Genomic DNA, 14,525 nt, shown 5'->3' with positions numbered 1-14,525 from the left:
TGTCTACGTCATCTGAATACTATTAATGACAGGATTTTTTTTTAATTAAAATGGCAAGAATACAAATAGCTTATATCAGTAAAATACAGTAGTGTTCAGGCTCTAATATCAACATTAAATCAAAGCCTATGGACAAAAAAGGTAAGAGATTTAGGAGATTTTAGGGGAAACAAGGAAACATCACTGAACTTGTTACTCTACATTACAGACAGCTGTCACAGGCAAAAAAATAAATAAATAAAATGGCAATTAAGTTGATTACAGTACTTTAATGTTTTAAAGAAAACTTATTAAAAATACAGATTTTTAAAAATCATACATTCTTGACAGATAGAGCATCACCTACCTTTCTAAAAATAGTAGGGGTAGACACAATTGTAGAAAATGTATGTTAATTAGTGATACAATACTATGGATTTAAAAACCTTGACACACTCCTACTATCTTCTGCTTTGAAGTCAGATTACGGCCTGGAATTTATGTCAGGTTGGTTCCAAAATGTTATATTGGGTCCTAGGCCAGTATCAGTAAACTGTGTCTATTTTGGCACAACTTCTCCAGCCATGAAAGTATAAATCAAAAAGAAAAAATTTAACCAACCAATTATTTGAGATATCAAGAAAGGAAAGGAAATCAGTTTTGTAAAAACACTTTTCCCTCTTTTTATAAGATTCTTTATTTACTCCGGATAGTTAACATAACAGTGTCCAATAGTGAAGTAAGCAGATTTTACACTCACTATTACTGTATGGATAGAAAAAGCCATATGCATTTTTGTTTCTATAAGTCATCTCAGATCACTGTGATATGGCATATAAGAACAGAGATTCAGAGGCACAAAGTTAATAAATACATTTAACATCGTCAAGCATTCAAAAGATAAATGCAATCATATAGCAAAAAAAAAAAAAAATCAGTTTGTAACTTTGACCTTTCCCAAGGATGTGAAGAATCTTTTCACGTGTCAGAAATCTCTATAGCAAAGATTCCTATGAAAGAGGAAAAAATTATGCAGATTAATATTTTTAACTCAATAATTTCACCATGTATAAAAAATGTATCCTAACATCACTTTGGCAATACAAGATTTTTTTCCCCAGCTTCTGTGAAGGAAACAGATACAATATATATTTTTCACTCAGTTTTCACAAACTGTGATACATCCGTATCATGGAATAATACTCAACAATAAAAAGGAATGAATTATAAAATAAATAAAATATTAGTGAACATTAAAAAAATAACCAAGTAGGGTTTATACCAGAAATTCAAAGATGGTTCAATATTTGAAAATCTATTTATGTAATTTACATTTTTTTTTGGTGAGAAAGACTGACTCTGAGCTAATACCTGTTGCTAATCTTCATCTTTTCCCTTGAGAAGAGCGGCCCTGAGCTAACATCTGTGCCCGTTTTCCTCTATTTTGTATGTGGGATGCTGCCACAGCATGGTTTGATGAGTGGTGTAGGTCTGCACCTGGGATCCGAACCTGCAGACCCAGGCCGCTGAAGGGGAGTGCGCCAAACTTAACCACTACACCACCCAGCCGGCCCCTGTAATTCACATAGTAATAGTTCTAAAGAGAAACTATATCTCCATAGATACTGAAGAAGTCCCAGACAAAATTAAATACACATTCCTAACAAAAAATCTCGAGTAAACAGGAATGGGTGGATATTTCCTTAATATCATAAAACATATACACCTCAATCCTAAAGCCAGCATCCTACTTAACAGGCAAATCCTACAGGCATTCCCACTAAAGGTCAGAATCAAACCAAGGATGCCCACTTTCTCCACTACTATTTATCATTATTCTGAAGACATTAGCTAATACAATTAACTAGAGAACACAATTCAAGAGATAAAAATAGGAAAAGGAGAAATAAAATAATCTATTTTTGCAGATGACATGATAGTATACCCGGGAAACCCCTAAAGAATCAATGACACAACAATAAACAACAATAAACAAACACATAGGGACAGAGATTGGATTGGCGGTTACCAGAGGGGAAGGGGGGAGGGAGGAGGGTGAAAGGGATAATTCGGTACATGTGTGTGGTGATGGGTTGTAATTAGTATTTTGGTGGTGAACATGATGTAATCTATGCAGAAATAGAAGTACAATGATGTACACCTGAAATTTTTACAATGTCATAAACCAATGTTACTGCAACAAACAAAAAATTAAACAAAAAAAAAGAATCAATGACAAAACTTAATGAAACAATAAAAGAATTTAGCAAGGTAACATGATAGAAAATTCACACACAAAAGTAGCATTTTTTGAACATATAATGAATGGGGAAAGCCGCATTTATAATAGCAAAAAAAAAAAGATAAACTATTAAGGAATAAACTTAACAAGGAATGTTCAAAACTTATGTAAAGAAAACTACAAGCCATTCCTGAAAGAAAGAAAGCAAATTTAAACAAATGGAAACACATATCTTCTGGTTTAGGATGTCTCAATATCATCAAGATGTCAATTCTCCCCTAGTTATTTTATAAATTTAATGTGATTCTAATAAAAATTCCATGGGCTTTTTTTTAATGGAGCTAGACAAGTTGACCTTAAAGTTCATATGGAAAAACAAACTCACAAGAAAATATACGTAAATACTTAAAAGCAAGAGCTCTTGGGGGCAGTAGCCCATTGATATGCTGGAGCTGGATCACAGCTGATTGTAAATACCCAGGAATTCTGTGAGCTGGTGGTTAAACCACTGGTAGCCTGAAACTGGCCACAAAACTGGCCACAGTGGGAATATTTACATCTTAGAAATGGGCAAGTGCCATAAATCAGGGCTTCTCCCTCCCCTTCCTCCCCTTCTTTGGAAAGCTAGTTTACCAGCAGACCATTGGACTAGCCCTACAAAACTAAAAATATTACAAAGCCTCTGTAATTAAAATACTGTGAGACTGACACAGAAATAGGCCAAGTGGAATAAAAGAGAAAGTCCAGAAAGAGACCTGAATCACTGGGATAAAGTCTTTTTAACAAATGATCTTGGCACAACTGGATAGTCATTTGGAAAAAGATAAAATTAGATCCATTCTTCATACCATATACAAAATAAACTCCAAAATGGATCAGAAATCTAAAGGTAAAAAGTAAGCTTATACAAGTACTAAAAGAAAATATCAGTGAATTCCTCGATTATCTTGGCATACGTAAAGATTTTTCTAACCATAAATAGAAATCCAGATGCATAAAAGAAAGATATTTAAAAATTTGACTATGTAAAAATAAAAACTTTTATATGAAAAGATAGTATAAGTAAAATCAAAAGAAAAATGACAAAATGGGAGAAAATATTTGCAACATATATCACTGATAAGAGGATAATCTCCCAAAATTATAAAAAATTTTTCAACAAAAAGATGAAAAATCCATTAGAAAAATGGGTAAAAGAAATGAATAGATAATTCAGAAAAATAGATATAAAAAATCCCTTAAACATATGAAAAGATAGTCAACTTCACTCATAATAAGAGAAATGCAAATTAAAACTACATTGAAATACCATTTCTCACCCACTATATCGGCAAAAATTCAAGAGCTTGACAGTACATACTCTCTACTAGTGAGGCTGTATGGAAACAGGCACTCTCACACACAGCTCGTGGGAGTGCAAAATGGCACAACCCTATGGAGGGGAATTTGGCACTAACTAACAAAACTACACATACATTTATCCCTTGACCCAGAAATCCCACTTCTAGGAATTTATCCTGAAGATGCACCTACAACAGTACAAAAATACATTTGCACAAGATTACATTACCGCGCCATTTATAATTGCAAATTGTTGGAAACTACCTAAATGTCCAAGTATAGGAGGTTGGTTGAACAATTGTGGTATATCCACACAGTGGAATACTATGCAGCTATAAAAAGGAATGAGGAGGATCTCTGTGAACCAATATGGAGTGATTTCCAGAAGATATTAAGTGAGAAAAGCAAAGCGCAAAAAAGCATATATAATATGCTACCATTTGCGTAAGAAAGGAAAAAGAAGAAAAAAATATATCTGAATATTATTACCATAAAACCATAAAGGAAGGGATGAAGAGATGGAGATATGGGATGGTAGGCATACAGGAAAGAGTGACACTTCTCTGAGTATTACTTTTCTGCAGAGTTTTGACTTTTGAAAGCATATTAATCTACATATTCAAAAATAAAATTAAATCAAGGAAAAAGCTAGGAAGGGAAAAATTGAAAAATGAAAGCATATTGTAACAAATGAATTTAATGTTATTTCAAATGTACACCATAACCACATTGAAAGGAAAAAAAAGCAATTAATCCAAGTAATTTATGAACACAGTATTTGACTATATGCCCTCGAGACTTGGGCAAGATAGTATAAAGGGATAGGAAGGAAGAATTGCAAACAGATCTTGACCTTTTTTTAAGTTGGTCTGTTTATTTTTGTGATATTTGCGAAGAAATTTTGAAACTATTTTAGATGCATTCTGGGATTGAGCAAATGAGTAACTATGCTGATGCTGTTGTGTAAATGTGTTGTTGAGCCAGGGTTCTCACTGTAGAAGAAATGACATACAAATACAGAATAAAAGAAGGCAAGGAAAAAACCTGTGAGGATGGTTTGGAACTGGAGGTATTGGTTATTTTTTAATAGAGTGTGTGTGTGTGTGTGTGTGTGTGTGTGTATAGTGAGAGAGAGAGCATGTGCAAGAGTGTGAGTGCACGAGACAGCACACGTGCTGTGTTATAAGTACATAAAAAGCAAATGGGGTAAAATTTTAACAATAGTGAGCATGGGTAAAATGCATACAGATGTTCTTTGTATTATTTTTATTTTTGTAACTTCTCGTAAGTTTGAAATTGTTTCCAAATGAAAATGTTTTTTATCAAATTTGTGATATATAGGAATATCTAAAATAATTTCTTCTGAAAAATTAGCTTAATACTGTCCTAGAGTATGTGTATTGTATGGTGCTATAATAACCAATATTTTGTTCAAGTATATGAAAAAAATTTGCTGTAGAAATAAAAAGAAAATCAGATTTTTAAAATATAATTTATATAAACATTAGATAAAATAGAGATCTTTCACTTTAGCATATTTATATAAAACTAATTATCAAAATATTTTTATGTCAACATATCTAATCATGGAATCATATTTAAATAGCACTATTAAGTTACTGAGTTTCCTTACTCCCCCAAATATTCACTGTATATATTGCTACAGGGTCCCCAAAGAGTTGATCCTTAAACCACTTACTCTTCTAATGATCGATCTAGGCCTCGGTCAGGAGATCGATGGTGAGCACGTTCCGGTGAATGACATTTTGTATTTGGCTTTATTGTAGAGCTCAAATGATAAGCATTACTTGAGTAATTCTGGCGGCGAAGTTCTTGCACAGCCCTCTCCCTAAAGCAAAGTAGTGAGGTTTTTAATCTTATATCCAGTGACATTATTAATACTGTCATAAAACTGTAGTTCAATTCATACTTTAAAATCCCCGTGGCTTAGCGGTTAAGTGCGCGCGCTCCGCTGCTGGCGGCCCCGGTTCGGATCCTGGGCGCGCACCGACGCACCGCTTCTCTGGCCATGCTGAGGCCGTGTCCCACATACAGCAACTAGAAGGATGTGCAACTATAACATACAACTATCTACTGGGGCTTTGGGGAAAAATAAATACATAAATAAAAATTATAAAAAAAATCTAACCATCATGAAATAACCAAAATCTGTTGTCATCTAAGAAACAATGCTTTCCAGGCTGAATATTGCATAGAGACCAATGTACCTTTCAAAGCGCTCCGTTCCTAGTTGTCTTTTGGTAATGTCTAAATCAGCTTCCAATTGCGTTACGACATTCCTGAACTGGGCCACGTCTCTACTCTGGATGGCCCTGTGTAAAAGAATATGAGTGACAGGTGATTAAACTTAAAATATGGCTAGGACTCCTAGAATACATTAAACCACGTTGGCAACAATTTCTCAGCTGGATCTAAGTCAAATTGTGAATTTTATGGATAGATATATTAGCACATCTAACCTTCTCTATCTTAGTTTACCTATGTTTAGATGGGGTTATATTGTCTATTTACTCCAAATCATTTTTATAAAAGTATTTTGAGGTATTATATGCAAAGTAGTAGTATGACCAAATAACACACTGGAAATCATTAGTACCATGATTAATATGATCTGTTTTATATATAGATATATAAAATCAACCAAATGCTTTATATATACTAATAATGAAATTTAATATACACACTGTTAAAAACATAAAATCTCTTCAATTTAACAGGATCTTCCTTAGGGCTATGGCCCCAGACACCCTGCGATAAGGCACACTATCGTAAGGAAGATGACAGAGATGAATGCGGCTTGTACAGAACATTCTACCCTCTTTGCTACTTTCAGGACTGCAGTAGTGACTTTTGAAGTCTAAACTTGGGAGACTAAGAGCACAAAAGTTTATCATACTTACCAGTTCTAAGTCACAGTACTCAGCCAGTCTAAAACAAAACGTACCCCTTAAAGGTGGGAGTTTTGGCACACTTCACTAAGGCAGATTTCCACCTTCCAGCTTGAGAAAGTGATCCTGCAGAACCGGCTGAAGGCATCACAAAAGCTCAGCTGCAGTGACTGAAAAGAATGACTCAGTCACAGATGCCATCACCTGAAAATAGATTCTGAAGGAAACTGGCCCTGGCTTTGCAGCCTTTGCTTAGTCAGGGGCTCCTAGGAGCGGCTGATTCCTGAGACTATGACTCCTATCCTGCTTCAGGTCCCATGCTCAGATGGGAGGGCAGAGTAGAGGTTGGATGAAAAAGTGATACAGATGGGACAGATAAGAACAGAGGCTAAGGGTCCCCATCAGTTTTTGTGAAATGTGACCAAGTTTAATAATAAAATATTCACTATCCAGATAGGCATTTCCATTCAACCCTCCAGCCACGGGTCTTGTAATAAGGTGCTAATGGTGCTAGGGATTCTTAAAAAAAAAAGCCAAAATCAGTGCTCTGGGGGAAGTCTTAGTATTCTGTGAACGCAGGAGTTCTTGCAGTAGACACTTTTAGGTACATAAGCAAATACTACGTGACAAATGGAAAGACTAGGTAGCAATACCAGCTGGGTCCATAAATTGAAAAATTCTTCTGGTATCAGAAGTGCCTAATTTTTTTTCTAATCTGGTTATAATATTTCTTAAAGGCAATATTTTAGATCAGACGTTCTATTATAGCCAAAGCTCTGTTGGAAACAATGAACAGAGATGGTTAAACTTAAATTTAGATAAACACATAAGAGAAATAAGTACTAAATCTTAAGCAAGTTACAATATTTCTGGTGCTCAGTTTAATGGCAAATTATGGGCGCTAAATCATCTAAATTCTGGCGTTAAAATTCTACTAAGCTATAAACTACCAAAAATTTAAGAAATATGACTTTACGTTATTATATTATTAACCAACTCACATTTTATTTTCTGCCAAACAAAGGTGTTCTTTAAGAAGCTGAATTTCAGATTCTTTTTCTTGAAGCGCTATCTGAGACTGATATTCTTTGTCTCGATTAGCCATCAGCAAAGCTTCTAGATTCTGCATGGAGATTCTCTCATTTGTCATCTGACTCCTGAGGAGTTCTATTTCAGAACGAGCAGAATCTAACTCATTCTCCATCTGCACAATAATAGGAAGATATCTATACTTACTCCCATTCATTCACTTAACTGATATATTATCAGAGATCCATAAAATTTTTCTATGTTATAAACTGACAACCCCTTTTAACTTCTTGATTAGAAATTGTGTCCTTCTCACCAAATACATACACACACACACTTTCCCCAACTCTCTGATCATACCAGAAAATTCAATAATTTAAGTAAAGACTTACTAATTCCAAACTGCAAAACATTTCCATTTCCAGCTTTGATATTTCTTTATGTACTTCTGCAAGACTGACATGGTGATATCCATGACTACTGCTTTGACCTGAGTTAGGTGACTTACAAACACCTAATTACCTTATGGAATGTCATTGTACCCCATAGTTAAGGAAGATAAGGAGTAATTGCACATTCCCTTTCTTGCATAAACCTGCAGAAAGCTTCATCTTTTGAAGATTATCTTGAGCCTAGAATATACTCTGTAAGCCAAATGTTTCTTTAAAAAGAGGAAAACCAGACATTACTGTTTAGAAAAAAATTACTCCTTATCTCATAATACACATTATAATAAATTATATATGCATTTAAAAAGTTAAATGTGAAAAGATAAAACTCTAAGAAAAGACAATTAAATAACAGTGAAATTATTTGGGGAGGGATAGGTAGGTAAGCGAAGAATTTTCTAGACTACATTCAATTATAAAATGATGTTTGACTATATAAAAAAGAGATATATTAATAGTTAATATAAACTTAACCAAAATTTTCAAGGAAACAACTAGAAGAAAATAAACTCAGTAAATAAAGAATTAATATCTTACTAACATAAGGAACTCATATAAGTTGACAAGAAATATAAACTAATGATACAAACAGAAAATTTATAAAATACAACTAATTAGTAAACATATGGAAGAGATTTGCCCTTACTAATAATCAAAGAAATATAAATTAAAACAAGATGCTATTTGTAGTCAAGGGTTTCTTAACCTTGGCACTACTGACTTTTCCAGTTGGATAATTATTTGGTGTAGGGAGCTGCCCTATGCATTATAGGAGGTTTAGCAGCATCCCTGGCCCCTATTCACTACAAGCCAGTAGCATCCCCCTACTCTGGTCATGACAATCAAAAATGTCTCCAGCAAAATCTCTTTCAGTTGGACCACTGTTCTAGTTTATCAAATTGGCAAATTTCTTAGTGTGTGTTAACATTAAAATGGGCAATGGCAATCTCATATACTCTGCTGGCAGGAAAATAAAATGGAGCATATAGTGATGTTTTTTGTAATAGCTCTTTTGGAGTATAATTCACATGTCATACAACTCACCCATTTAAAGTGTACAATTCAATGGTTTTTAGTATATTAACAGAGTTGTGCGATCATACCACAATCTTACAATCTAGTGTTAGAACTTTTTCATCATCCCAAAATGAAACCCAGTACCCACTAGTAGTCATTCCCTGCACCCCCCACCCCTGCCCCAGCAACAGCCATAGGCAATCCCTAATCTACTTTCTGTCACTATGATCTGCCTTATTCTGGACATTTCATATAAAAAACAAAATCATACAATGTGTGTGTGGTCCTTTGTGACTGACTTCCTTCACTTAGCATAATGTTTTCGGGAGTCATCCACATTTTAGCAGGTATCAGTACTTCATTACTTTTATTGACAAATAGATGCAGAGATGTAGGAACATCTGAACTATTTACATCTTCTGGCTATTACAAATAACGCTAAGAACATTTGTGTACAAGTGTCCACATGGACCTACGTTTTCATTTCTTTTTGACACGCAGGAGTGGAATTTCTGGGCTTTATGGTAATCCTATTTTTAACATTTTGAGGAACTGTCAAAATGTTTTCCAAAGTGACCTCACTATTTTACATTCCCACCAGCAATGTATGAGGGTTCCAAATCTCTACATCTTTGCCAATACTTGTTGTTGTGTTTTATTTTTTATTATAGCCATCCTAGTGGTTGTTAAATGGCATACTTGTTATTTGCATTTCTCTGATTGTTAATGATGCTGAGCATCTTTTCATGTGCTTATTGGCCATTTATGTATTTTCTATAGAGAAATGTCTATTGAGATCCTTTGCCCATTTTTTTTCAGTTATGTTATTATTAAGTTGTAAGAGTTCTTTATATATTCTGGATACACATCTCTTATCAGATTTATGATATGCAAATGTTTTTTCCCATTCTGTGCATTGTCTTTTTATTTTATTGATGCTATCTATCATTTGCAGCACAAAGTTATTTATTTATTTATTTTTTTGTGAGGAAGATTAGCCCTGAGCTAACATCCGATGCCAATCCTCCTCTTTTTTTGCTGATGAAGATTGGCCCTGGACTAATATCTGTGCCCATCTTCCTCTACTTTATATGGGACGCTGCCACAGCATGGCTTGACAAGCGGTGCATCGGTCCATGCCCAGGATCCAAACCTGCAAACCCCGGGCCGCTGAAGCGGAACGCGCAAACTTAACTGCTGTGCCCCTGGGCCGGCCCGAAGATTTTTATTTTGATGAGTCCTTTTAATCTATTTTTCTTTTGTTGCTTGTGCTTTTGATGTGTATTAGAAAGTATTATCTAATCCAAGGTCACAAAGATTTGCTTCTATGTTTTCTTCTTAATAGTTTTATAATTTTAGCTCTTACATACAGACCTACAATCCATTTTAAGTCAATTTTTGCATATGGTATGTGATAGGAATTGAACTTCATTCTTTTCCATGAAGATGTTCAGTTGTCTCAGCACCATTTGTTGAAAAGACTATTATTTACCCATTAAATTGTATTGGTACCAATTTTTTGAAAATCATTTGGCCACAAATCTAAGAGTCTATTTCTGGATTCTCAATTCTGTTCCATTGACCTATATGTCTTTCCTTACGCTAGTACTACCCTGTCTTGATTACTGCAGTTTTGTAGCCAGTTTTGAAATTGGAAGTGTTAGTCCTCCCACTTTGTTCTTTTTCAAGATTGTTTTGGCTATTCTGGGTCACTTGCACTTCCATATTAACTTTATATCTTGTGAATCTCTACAAACAAGTCAGCTGGGATTCTGACAAGCACTGTACTGAACTGGTAGATCAATTTGGGGGTAGTATTACCATTTTAACAATGTTAAGTCTTCTAATTCATGAATATAGGATGTCTTTCCATTTATTTAGGTCTTCTTTAATTTCTTTGACAATGTTTTATAGTTTTGAAAAGTACAAGTTTTGCACTTCTTTTGTTAAATTTATTCCTAAGTGTTTTATCCTTTCTTGATGCTATACTTTTTGGTGCAATTCTATTTTATGGAATTGTTTTCTTATTTTCATTTTTGGATTGTTCATTGCTAATGTATCGAAATGTAATTGATTATTGTATATTGATCTTGTATTCTGCAACTTTGATAAACTCATTTATTAGTTTTAATCATTTTTTTAGTAGGTTCCTGAGGATTTTCTATATCCAAGATCATTAATCTGTGAATAGAGATAGTTTTACTTCTTTACCAGTCTGGATGTGTTTTATTTCTTTTTCTTTCCTAATTGCCCAGGCTAGAACCTCCAGTACAATGTTGAAAAAAGAGGTGAGGAGGGCATTCTTGTCTTGTTACTGACAAGAAAGAGGAAAAGCATTCAATCTTTCACCATTAAGTATGGTGTTAGCTGTGGGTTTTTTGTAGATGCTCTTTATCAGACTAAGTTCCCTTCTATTCCTGAAGTGTTTTTTATCATGAAATGGTATTAGATTTTTTCAAATGCTTTTTCTGCATCTATTGAGATGATCATTGGTTTTTGTTCTTTATTCTATTGATATTGATGTATTTCATTAATTGATTTTTGGGTATTAAACCAATCTTGTATTCCTGGGATAAATCCACTTGATCATGGCATAAAAATTTGTTTTATATGTTGTTGAATTCAGTTTTCTATTATTTTCTTGAGACTTTTTCATCTAAATTCATAAGAGATACTGATCTGCCATTTTCTTTTCTTATGATGTCTTTGTCTGGTTTTGGCATCAAGGTAATACTGGCTTCATACAATGTATTGGAAGTGTTCTCTCCTCTTCTATTTTTGGAAGAGTTCGTGAAAATTTTGTACCAATTCATCTTTAAACATTTGGAGAATTCACAACTGGAGCCATCTGGGCCTCAATTTCTCTTTACGAAAGTTTTAAAATTACTAATTCAATCTCTTTACTTATTATGGATACATTCAGATTTTCTATTTTTGCTTAAGTCAGTTTCAGTACTTTGTGTCTCTCTGGGAATTTATTGATTTCACCCAAGTTATCTAATTTTTGGCATTTAGTTGTTCATAATATTCCCTTATAATCCTTTTATTTTCTGTAATTTCATTCTTGGTTTTAGTAATTTGATCTCTCTCTCTCTTCCTCTAGGTCACCCTAGCTAAAGTTTTGTCAATTTTGTTGATATTGTAAAAGAACAAGCTTTTGATTTCTTTGATATTCTCTATTGCTTTCTCACCTTGATTCCATTAAATTTCTGGTCTAATGTTTTTTATTTTTTTCATTCCTCTTACTTTAGGTTTAGTTTGCTCTTCTTTTTCCAGGGTCTTAAGTGGAAGGTTAGGTTAGTGATTTGAAGTCTTTCTTCTTTTTTTAATGTAGTCATTTACAGCTTATAAATTTCCCTGTAAGTATTGATTTAATTGGATCTTATAAGTTTTGGCACATTGTGTTTTCATTTTCATTAATCTCATAGTATTTTCTTTTTCTTTTGTGATTTCTTCCCTGATCCACTGGTATTTGAGAGTGTGTTGCTCAATTTCCATATATTTGTGAATTTCCCAAATTTCCTTCTTTTATTGATTCCTAACAATTTCATTCTGGGGGGAGAACATATTTTGTATGATTTGAATCCTTTTAAACATATTGAGGCTTGTTTTATGGCCTAACATATGTCTATCCTGAAGGATCTTTCATGTGCAATTGAGAAAAGACTATATTCTATTGTTGTTTGGTAGAGTGTTTTATAGATTTCTATTAAGTCTGGTTTTTTAGTTTTGTTGGAGTCTTCTACTTCCTTGATGTTCTGACTAGTTGCTTTCTTCATTATTAAGAGTGGGGTATTGAAGTTTCCAACTATTATTGTTGAACTATTTATTTCTGGATAAATACAGAAATGTTATTCCTATATAGCTCTATCCCTCCCCTTTAATGTTCTTAGTATTTTACATGTCACATATATATATGTCACAGGTCCAACAATATATTGTTATAATTATTGCTTTTTAATTAAAATATCTTTTAAAGAACTTGATAGAAAAGAGCAAGCATATAGTCAGACTTAGCACACAAAGAATTCAAAGCAGCCATTTTAAATCTGTTCAAAGAACTAAAGGAAATCACGTGTACCCCAACACGTGACTGTATCATCAAACAGAGAATAATAATAAGGAAACAGAAATTACAAACTGTTCTCAAAGGCACTTTCTTTTGCTTGCTATATTTACCTGTTGATGGGTCACACTTTCCTGTTTCTTTGAAGGTCAAATTTTTTGTTGTTGTTGAAAACTGGACATTTTAGATGATATATTGTAGCAATTCTGAATTCTGATCCTGCCCACCGCAGAGCTTGTTGTGGTTGTTGTTTGTTTCTTTATTTGTCTAGACAGTTTCCATGAAGTCTATTTCCCTTGCAGTGTATAGCCTCACATGTTGCTCCTCAAGATATGTGTAGTCACCCTGACTCCTTTGCCACTGGCACATGCACAGTCACTCTAAACTCTCTCCCTGGAATGACAGTGGATCTAGCCAGGCTCTCTTTGCCTGCCCCTGTCCCTGATCTCCCGGTTAAGTTTCTAGCTGGTCTGTCCCTATGGGTATCACATCCAACGTTAGCCTCCATTAATTGATAGCTGACTGCTCTACTGGTTTTGACAATGGCCCGGAGTATAAATTGCTTCACAGTCTGATCCAACTAAATTTGGGCCCCTTTGAAGGAGCAGTTTTGAAACAAATCTTTGAGGCTTGCTCTGATCCCAGGAGGGCCCTTCTTAGCTGTCACTTTCCATGGTTCTCTGCTAAACTTCTAGGCAGTCTATCGTTTTGCTTCTTGTTATCATGAAGTTACTAGTTTCCTTTAAAAAAAAAAAAAAGAACATTTATCGCACGACTCATTGTTGAAATTCTTAAAATGAACTGAATGCTGCAACAGCTGCCTTCTTGGGTTTAGGTGTTGTTCTTTCACAGAATCCACGCCTGAACCTGTGGTATACAATTTTTAGGTGCCTCACTGAACCAGTCCCAGTGGCCTCTCGTCTTTTAGCCTTGGCACTCCAGTTACACTTTCTCTTCCACTTGGCAGCGTAGCCACATTCGCCACAGGTCGACTTCTGAAAGTGGTAGGCCTTAGCACAACACACAGGTCTTATTGTGATGCTTTCTGAATGATGACGTTCCCTTCATCATCTTGCTTCTGCAGCCAAGACCAAAGAGAAGGCACTTCTGCTATATTGTGCTCAGAATCTTCTGCCGAGGGGAGCACCACTAGGTTCCCCCTAATTGCGGGACATCTCATTTTGAAAGCTCTTTGGCTGTATATGCCAAAATTTCCACCTCTAGGAATACATCTTAAGGATATAATGCAAAATGTGGTAAAAGTTCCATGGAACAAAATATTCACCATGTTGTTTTACATATAAATAAAAATCTAAAAATCTTTATTGCCCAGCAAAAAAGAAGTGGTGGAAAGTAGAATAATCAGTTGTAACATATTACTATTGCAAATTTGTAAAAGAACATAAAAATCTGGCTAAGAAAATAAAAGGGCTAGAAGGAAATGTACCATAACCTCTACAGTAGGAGAAAGGCCCTTATTCTAGCTTTAGGTT

At 34.4% G+C, this 14,525-nt stretch overlaps 1 protein-coding gene and 1 pseudogene across 3 annotated transcripts in view; both read right to left on the bottom strand.

Annotated features, from left to right (window-relative positions):
- Window positions 1-330: 330 nt before the first annotated feature.
- Window positions 331-14,525, bottom strand: part of TSGA10 (testis specific 10) — a 117,157-nt gene continuing 102,962 nt past the window's right edge. For 2 of the 3 annotated variants that reach the window (XM_058534476.1, XM_058534477.1), the window contains 4 exons: window positions 7,473-7,675; window positions 5,791-5,895; window positions 5,262-5,411; window positions 331-989 (listed from right to left, as the gene is read on the bottom strand). In XM_058534476.1, the coding sequence (XP_058390459.1) occupies window positions 965-989; window positions 5,262-5,411; window positions 5,791-5,895; window positions 7,473-7,675 (483 nt within the window). In that variant the 3' untranslated portion in view covers window positions 331-964. Of the gene's footprint in view, window positions 990-5,257; window positions 5,412-5,790; window positions 5,896-7,472; window positions 7,676-14,525 lie in introns of those variants that run through there. The other variant, XM_058534478.1, reaches the window with a different exon arrangement.
- On the bottom strand, window positions 13,797-14,103 carry LOC131399881 (large ribosomal subunit protein eL37-like; annotated as a pseudogene).

The sequence above is a fragment of the Diceros bicornis genome, chromosome 40 (genome assembly GCF_020826845.1).
Source record: "Diceros bicornis minor isolate mBicDic1 chromosome 40, mDicBic1.mat.cur, whole genome shotgun sequence".
NCBI lineage: Eukaryota > Metazoa > Chordata > Mammalia > Perissodactyla > Rhinocerotidae > Diceros > Diceros bicornis.
This window is presented reverse-complemented; position numbering and strand designations above follow the sequence as displayed.